The 9,799-nt window shown below is 29.6% G+C and overlaps 1 protein-coding gene across 1 annotated transcript; it reads right to left on the minus strand.

The window, feature by feature from the left end:
• Positions 1–4,173: 4,173 nt before the first annotated feature.
• Positions 4,174–7,677, minus strand: LOC100791088 (cytochrome P450 82C4-like). Its single transcript, NM_001370644.1, has 2 exons — positions 6,602–7,677; positions 4,174–4,879 (listed from the first exon to the last, which is right to left on the minus strand). Exons 1-2 carry the CDS (start codon positions 6,980–6,982, stop codon positions 4,250–4,252), a joined length of 1,011 nt encoding a protein of 336 aa, NP_001357573.1. The 5' UTR covers positions 6,983–7,677; the 3' UTR covers positions 4,174–4,249.
• Positions 7,678–9,799: the final 2,122 nt, after the last annotated feature.

Raw genomic sequence — 9,799 nt, forward strand, 5'->3', positions numbered from 1 at the left:
AAACTTTATACCAGAATCCTACTCTGATACCCCTTGTTAGACAAATGGCCTAAGAAATCTTAAGAAGAGGTGAATTAATTTTCACTAATAAACTTTAAACCCCCTTCTAAAGGATAGGCTCATAATGCATAAGAAAAAGCAGCAATCAATTTAATAATGTTCTTTGAACATGCAAGACAAAATTGATTGCAATAATATAAATGAGATAAGGGAAGAGAGAATACAAACACAGTTTTATACTGGTTCAACAAAGTCCGTGCCTGCGTCCAGTACTCAAGTAACCCACTTGAGATTTTCACCTATCTCTTTGTAAAATCCTTTTACAAAGTCTGAACCACATAGGGACAACCCTTCACTTGTGTTCAAAATTCCTTACAACTTAAGAGACCCTCGGTCCCTTAAACAATCTCTTTGTATAAGAAGAAAGAACAGGAATTCTCTCTTGAAGAGAAGGATATTACAATTGAAGTCCATGGATGAACTCTTAATGGATTTGCAAGTGTTTGTCTAAGAGTTTCTTTTGAGAGAGCATTTGGCGATGAAGTTCTCTTGGAATATCTCTCTCATTGCTTTTTGAAGTCAGTCACACCCATATATATAGGCCCTTTGTGCCTTTTCAAACTGGTTTGAAAAGATGCATTTTTTCAAAAAGCTTTTCTGAAGTTTTCTCACTGGTAATCGATTATAGGTTTCTGGTAATCGATTACACAGTTATATTTTGAAGGGTTATGACTTTTGAATTTGAATTTCAAGAGTTTTGTTGCTTGTAATCGATTAGAAACATATGGTAATCAATTACATGTTCAAAATTCAAATTCATAACCCTTTTCAACAACAATTTCTCAAACTTCCCCTCTGGTAGTCGATTACACTTGCTGGTAATCGATTACTAGAGTCTTGCATGACTTTGAAACCCTTTGTTTTGAGGCAAGGCTTGATCCTGAAGAAATCTTGAATCAAGGCTTTGTTTGTTGAAGCAATCTTATATTAATCTTGAAGCAAATGCTTATCCCTTTGAAGTGGCTTTGTTTGATTCTTCTTTGGCATAATCAAAATCATGTATACATACATTCACATTCTCCTCCTTTTTGATGATGACACTCATTATCAAGCAAATTCTTTTTTACATCATCAAAACCTGCATGATTTACATTCTCCCCCTTTTTGATGATGACAACCACCTATAGGTTAGGAGCAACAACAAAAAAATATCTATTTGTATATAGTTTACTCCCCCTTGATTTTGCAATGATTGCTTATATGAGACAGTTGAAGGTTTCATATATTTCATATATAAAGGTTGTCTCATAAAGAATAGATAATTTCCCTTACTCTCTTATCTTTTATCTATCCCTCCCCCTTTGTCAACATCAAAAACAAATCATGAGCAGAGAGGAGAAATACCACCTGTTGCAATGTATGAAAGTCAAGTGATATCGAAAAGCATTAAAACAAATTATTTTGCACCCCCAAAAATATATATCCATTATAAAACAATCAAAATATATAATAATAATAAATCATCAAAAGTAATCAAAAATCATCATAACTTTCAAACATAGTCATCAAAATCAATCATCAAAGACAATCATAATAACTCTCAAACACAATCATCATAGACAATCAATCATCAAACACACAATCAAAAGCAATCAACAAAACACAAACAAAAACAATTATCAAAGACAATCATCAAATACAATCAAACACACAATCAAAATATATAATAATAATAAATCATCAAAAGTAATCAATAATCATCATAACCTTCAAACATAGTCATCAAAATCAATCATCAAAGACAATCATAATAACTCTCAAACACAATCATCATAGACAATCAATCATCAAACACACAATCAAAAGCAATCAACAAAACACAAACAAAAACAATTATCAAAGACAATCATCAAATACAATCAAACACACAATCAAAAGCAATCATCAAAACACAATAAAAAACAATTATCAAAGACAATCAACATAACTATCAATCACAATCATCAATGACAATAAAAAACTTAAGCAAAAAACAAGCATCAAAACTCAATCAAAAGTCAACAATTATAGACACAAATCATCAAAAGTAATCAATCAATGACAAGTGACCTGTTGGTATCATTTGATATCACTTGAACTTGTTGATCAAGTGGCCTTTGTTTGTTGTCTCCATAAATCGCATATTCACTTTTCTTGGAGAGAAATGTGGCATTTGTTTGTTGTCTTCATAAATCACATATTCACTATTTTAGGGAGAAATATGAATAAACTCCGATGCATCTCCCGCCATGTGTTTGGAGAAATTGTTATCAATGTATCAACTTTGCTCTTCTCCGTTTTTATAGTCTTTCAACATGAAACCCAGACTTATGATTTTATTCTCTGAATCACTTGAAGAATTGATGACATTATCTTCCCAAGTGATGTATGCTTTCTTTTCTATCTTCTCTTTGAAATTTCCCTTGTCATATTTTTCATTCTTCTCTTAAAGACAGGAGGACAATCGAATCTCATGTGCCCAAGTTGATTGCATTCAGCATTTTGGGGCTAAGGAGGAATCTTCTTCTTTCTTCTTTCTTCTTTCATCATTATTCCATTCTTCTGTAACTTTTTTTTTTATATATAGTTGTGTTTCTCTCTACCATTGTAGGAATAAAGGAATCAAATTAAATGGCTTCCTATATCTTTAAATCTATGGCTTCTATAAAGATCTGCATTTGGGTTTTCCAATAATGATAACCCTCACCATTGAACATAAGAGGCCTATTAATGGATTTTCCCTCAGGAAATGGAAAGTTAGATGAGGCCATATCTATTCTTGATGTTTTTAAACTTTATACCAGAATTATGCTCTGATACCACTTGTTTGACAAATGGCCTCAGAAATCTTAAGAAGGGGTGAATTAATTTTCACTAATAAACTTTAAACCCCATTCTAAAGGATAGGCTCAGAATGCAGAAGAAGAAGCAAAAATCAATTTAATAATGTTCTTTGAACATGCAAGACAAAATTGATTGCAATAATATAAATGAGATAAGGGAAGAGAGAATACAAACACAGTTTTATACAGGTTCGGCAAAGTCTGTGCCTACGTCCAGTACTCAACTAACCTACTTGAGATTTTCCACTATCTCTTTGTAAAATCCTTTTACAAAGTCTGAACCACACAGGAACAACTCTTCCCTTGTGTTCAAAATTCCATACAACTTAAGAGACCTTCGATTCCTTAAACAATCTCTTTGTATAAGAAGAAAGAACATGAATTCTCTCTTGAAGAGAAGGATATTACAATTGAAGTCCATGGATAAACTCTTAATGGATTTGCAAGTGTTTGCCTAAGAGTTTCTTTTGAGAGAGCATTTGACAATGAAGTTCTCTTGGAATATCTCTCTCATTGCTTTTTGAAGTCAGACACACACATATTTATAGGCCCTTTGTGCCTTTTCAAACTGGTTTGAAGAGATGTATCTTTTCAAAAAGCTATTCTGAAGTTTACTCATTGGTAATTGATTACAGGTTTCTGGTAATCGATTACACATTTATATTTTGAAGGGTTATGACTTTTAAATTTGAATTTCCAGAGTTCTATTGCTGGTAATCGATTACAAACATATGGTAATCGATTACATATTCAAAATTCAAATTCAAAACCCTTTTCAACAGTAGTTTCTCAAACTTCCCTTCTGGTAATCGATTACACAGAGCCTTGCATGACTTTGAAACCCTTTGTTTTGAGGCAAGACTTGATCCTGAAGAAATCTTAAATCAAGGCTTTATTTGTTGAAGCAATCTTGTATTAATCTTGAAGCAAATGTTTATCCTTTTGAAGCGGCCTTGTTTGATTCTTCTTTGCCATCACAAAAATCATGTATACATACATTCACATTCTCCCCCTTTTTGATGATGACACTCATTATCAAGCAAATTCTTTTTGAAATCATCAAAACCTACATGATTTACAATTTATACTATGTTTAATAAATATTATAGTATTTTGAAATATGTACATATTTAGAAGATAAATAGATTATTATCATTTGTAATTATTTAGAAGATAAATAAATAATTATATATAAACTCAAATATATTATAAATTATTTAATTAATACTCAAATACTAGTAATTATTATCATTGAATGACATAAACTTCTAGTATAACAAGACACACAACCTAAGGTACGATCTTATTATTTATGGCACTAATACCACAACATAATTAAATTATTACTTAGGTTTTACACACTTTATTCAAAGGCATTCATAAAGTTCCAATGGAAGACGTGGTTGGAGAATAACTTGAAGTGCATGTTCCTTAGGCAAGGCCAATCCTAACCCTTCCGTCATATCGACTTCAACACCATCCTTTGGGCACATATCAAACCCTTGAAGCAACCGAGCCAAAGTCAAGTGCAACACTTGTAGCCCAAATGTCATGCCAGGGCACGACCTTCTTCCATAGCTAAATGGAATGAGCTCAAAGTTCTGACTCATAAAGTCAATGTCTTGATGAGTGGTGAGGAACCTCTCTGGTTGAAACTCATTGGGGTTGGGCCATACTTGTGGATCCCTTTGCAAGTTCCAAAGGTTAATAAGCAAACGTGTTCCCTTTGGCACATGGTACCCTGCCACACAACAATCCTCCATGACCTCTCTGATTCCTGTTAAGGGTGCTGGTGGGTACAAACGAAGGGTCTCTTTGATAATGGCATGTAGATAAGTTAGGTTTTTTATGTCAGATTCTAGGACCCATCTTTCTTTTCCTATGTGTGTGTTCAGTTCTTGTTGGGCAGCTTTCAGAACCTTTGGATGGTTTAGGAGCAAGGAGAGTGTCCATGTTAGTGTTATGGCTATGCTTCCAGAACCAGTAAGGATAAGAAGCTGCATGCACCAAAATATCGTGAGAATCAAGGTTTTTTTTTTTTTAATTATTCTAAAAGCATCATAGAAATTTGAGTAAAATGTGGGTCCAAAACATAACATGTATTTAAGGTATTTAATTGTAACTGCATATGATATTCTACTTGAGGTGTTTATTTTAATTTTGAATTATATTCTTTATAATTTCAGCATGTTTACAGAATTATTTTATACAGATCACAGTTTTCATATATGATAAAACCCATGTACACTCAAATGAAGCCTATTAAGTACATACAAATTTATAACAATTTATTATTACATTTATAAACTTTAAGATTGTTTTTATTCTCTCATTTTTAAAACTATAATTTCGAGATTCTGACTAGTTGTGATTAAGTAAGGTATATCTTTTATGAAAAAGGTTAGTATGTTCCCATAAGTTTCCTTGGCTCCAAGAAAATAAAGTTGAATGTTTTTTTTATACTTGTTTCTTTTATATTCCCATGTCTCCAAAACCGTCCTTTCATTAGTAGAAGTAATGACAAGGATGGTTAAACATGTCTTCGTCCTATTTTGTTATAATTTATAATTTGGCATTAGTCCTGATATACTAATAAATAAGGATGACAATTTCGTAGCTAGGAGACGAATTTGGTTATCCCTATCTTTATCCATTAAGGATGAACAAGTTTGAGAACAAATTTAAAAGAAGAGATTATGAAAGATTGAAGATTTAATTATAAAATTCAATCTTTTATTTTGTATATTATAGTAAATCGCGGTTTCTCTGTTTTTTAAGTCACTCTTTGAGATTAGACTAAAAAATTGATTAATGTTTTCTTAAAAAATAAAATACTTAAAAATGACTAGAACCATGATCTTTGAAATACCTGATTAACTTTTATTATTAAAAGGTCAATGTACTTATTTATAATTTTTAAATAAACTATAGATTAAAATATTAATTATATTTCAATTAAATAATATATAAAACATAATAAAAAGATGAATCATAAATATATAAGAAATTTAAGAACTAAATAATATTTTTATAAATTATGTAATTTAATTAATTTTTTTATTATTATAACTTCAAAATACTTTAGTTTTTAACAATTATTTTATATATAAAATAATTATACAGTGTTATAATATAAAATATATTCTTAACTTTATATGGATTGATCATTTTGATCGTATTACTTTGCATAATCTTTGCACCTCGGGTCCTTCAATATCAAAACAATCGGTTAAAAATCCACATGTTTAATACTCGATTTCACTTAAAAACTTTCTGAACGTGTTTTAAGTTAGAATATAAAGATATTGTACAGTAAATAATATAGTGTAAAGATATTTTATGGTACCATCTAATTACAAATTATTATTGGTAATGTATAAAAATTTAACTAAACTTTTTTCTATTATGGTTCAATTATAAATTTTCATATATTTTATAAAATAATAAATTTGGTAATAATTTCATTAAAATCATTTAAACTGATTTTTAATTAGTTGATGATATTTTTTCCATTATTATGAAAATTATAAGCTTTAAAGTTTTTTAAATTATAATTCAGAACTCTCATAAATATATAGTTATAAGTCAAATAATTTTTTTTGTGTTTATACTTTATACATTTATACACAAATATATATATATATATATATATATATATAAATGATTGTATTTTAGACTATTACTATCAATTATTCAGCACGCATGCCAAGAAAACGTACCATTGATGTTGCTTTGATAACTGTCTCTCGCTTATAGCCACAAATCTCTTCTTGCTCTTCAAACTTTGATATCATAGCATCCATAAAGTCGCTTTCACATCCACCATCTCTTTCCACGCGTCTCTTCCTTAAATGTTCTTCCAACCACTTCTCAAGAATAAGGTCAGTTTGCTTAGCTGTACTCTTCATGAAACTTAGGTACCCTTGGAAATCAAACCAACTAAGTGATGGAATAGCATCAGCAACCACAAAAGTACCAAATAGATATGTGGCATCTTTGATGGTCTTCCTTAGCTTCCATGCCTCATTCTCTTCTTGATTAACTGTGTCCCCACCAAATCTTTTCCCAGCTATCATTCTCACAATTGTATTGAAGGTCATTTGCTCCAATAAATTGCTTATAGGCACTTGAGTTGAACCATTCACGTTCTTTGCACATGATATTAATGAGTACAAGTCTTTGACAAGAGAGAATATTTCAGTGTCTCTCAAATGCTTTAACTTTTCAAGCCTATTGAGAAAATCTCAAGAATGGCCATTTTTCTAATTTCACGCCAATATTTTCCGTAAGGAGCAAGGGAAAAAATTGCATTGTTGTATCCTAAGATTCTGCCTGCGGATGTGATAGGCCTTGAGGCAAAAACTTTGTCATTTGTTGTGAGGCACTCCTTGGCAATTTCCCTGCTATTTACCACTAAGGTGGGGAGGCAACCCAATTTGACAATGAAAATTGAACCATATTTCTCAGCCATGGCTGAAAAGGTCCTGAAATAGGGTTTTCTAGCATTAAGAAGATGAAGGTGACCTATTATGGGTAAAGCACCAGGAGGTTCGGGTAATTTGTTGCCCTTTCCTCTTTTTGATCCATTAGGAGATCTAATGGACCAAAACACACGGTATGCAATTAACAAAGCTAAGATTCCTCCGATAATAGTTTGGACATACAAAGCAGGATCCATTGTAGAGGGTTGAGTAACCCCCATATTTGCAACTCTATTTATAGGATCCGGGGATTCTCTTGCATTGTTGAATGACATAACTTTAAAGGGTCACATCATGGTTTTAAATTGGTCTACAATAATTGTGGCTGCACGTAAAGGTTTTTTATTCATTGCAACTACATCAAGAGAGTAATTACGATTTACAACTATATTCGCTGCAACTAGAGGCAGAGGGACGGGGGACCTACAGGGGCCATGGTCCCCCGGATACTTTTTAGTGTACTTAAATTATTATGAAATAATTTTATGGCCTCCCTAAATTTATAAAAAAAATTTAGAAAAATGATATGTGAAAATTATTATGTTAATAGGTATTTAGGAAGAGAAAAAAGAGAAATATATAAATATGATAGTTAAGATGATACAATATTTCCAAGAAGTAAAAGAAATTATAGGTATTAATGATAGATGTTGAGATACCCATATATAATTATCTAAAATTATTGTATCCATTTATTTTTTTTCTTTTCTCATGTAGTATTACTTTTTGTACTCAATATAGTTACATATATCTTTTATTTATGAAAAAACTTTAGATATATTTTTTATTAAATTATATTTTTTTCTTTGCCCTCTCGAATCAAATTTCTGACTCCATTTCTGGCTGCAACTGTCGGTAATTTCAACACGACAATCATAATTTAAATCAATCGCCCCATCAACCAAGCCACATGATTAATTGATTTGAAATATCTAACTTGTCATGTGATCCTCGGCTCCTGCATAATACACTTTGTGTCTTTTTTTTTTCGTCTTTTTCTTATGTATTATACTTAATAAATACATTCAATAATTAATATTATAGAAAGAAAATATATATATATATATATATATATATATATATATATATATATATATATATATATAAACACACCAATATAATACATATAAATAGCATTAACAAGTAAATTTATTTTTATACGCTGATTTTAATATTTTATTTTTATTACTTCAAAATATATTTTATAAAAAATAATATGAAAATAATTATTTAATTGTTTATGTACTTTAATATAAATTAATTGATTATATATTTTCTTTGTAAATAGTTCTTTTGATTTATTTATCAGTAAATATAAATTCATATTTATTTTAATTCAATTAAATTTTCCAATATGTTAAAATTCTCCAATACGACTATTGTAAAATTGAAATATACATCAATGGGTAGCAATAATAAACCCTTACTCTGAAGTATTATAGCTCATGAAATATACTTTAATATCTAAATTATAAAATTAAGTGTGTGTGTATATATATATATATACTACATAAATTATATCGTTAATAAGTATTAATTAGTATAACATTATTAATTATTTTCAATTTAACTACATATTTATAAAATATTACTTTTAATTAATTAGTGTTATTAGTGAAATATATTTTAAAGTAATCAATTTATAAAAAAACAAAATTGAGTATAAGCAGTAATATAATACTTAATGGTACTAGTTGATACAAGAATTACCAAAATTAACTTCTTAAAGATAGTTAGTTAATTAAATTTAAAATACATTTGATCAACCATCGTTGTAAAATTGAAGTTTCAATCAACGATTAATATTACAAGAAAAATAATTTTGCTTCATGTGGTTTTTCTATTAGACTTACACATTTGAACTATACTTAGCGTCGGATAGTAACGTTGGATTTCCTTATAAATTTGAGTATTTTCTGTCCAAAATAAAAATTTCAATTCGAATATTTTATTCTCTTTTTTTCAGGTGTTTAGATGTTCTATCCCTCCTTATTTTGGATTTCTTAGGCATTCCTACCCTTCATATGAAATTAATATTTTCAACACCAGTAAAATATGTTTTTATTTAGAAATTGAATGTTATGTGCAACATGTTACTGGCTAAATTAAGAATTAATTGCAACATGCTGAAGACAAGGTACAGTGAGAAGCACTTGAGGCAATTCCGTCTAGATAAAGTGAAGCAACAACACAGATTGCCAATTTACAATTAATAGTTCAATTCTAAGGCTTAGACTTGACGGGGAAGGGGGATATTTACTGAAGAAATTACATTGGTTTGTTTTTTACATCAAACTTAGGAATAATGTTAATGATATTAATTATTTTCTTAAAATGAGTTCTTATTTATTGAATTTTAACCTTTATTCATAGTTAAAATATGAATTCTTTCCATAATAGTAGAGAGAGAGAGTAATTGAATAAGAAGTGATCCTA

The sequence above is a fragment of the Glycine max genome, chromosome 3, assembly GCF_000004515.6.
Source record: "Glycine max cultivar Williams 82 chromosome 3, Glycine_max_v4.0, whole genome shotgun sequence".
NCBI lineage: Eukaryota > Viridiplantae > Streptophyta > Magnoliopsida > Fabales > Fabaceae > Glycine > Glycine max.

Bases quoted from the DNA above. Each gene is read 5' to 3' on its own strand.
- LOC100791088 (NM_001370644.1), bottom strand. From the start codon at position 6,982: ATGACCTTCAATACAATTGTGAGAATGATAGCTGGGAAAAGATTTGGT. The intron at 4,880-6,601 runs GTACGTTTTCTT...TGGTGCATGCAG, and splicing joins TTATCAAAGCAACATCAATG to CTTCTTATCCTTACTGGTTC.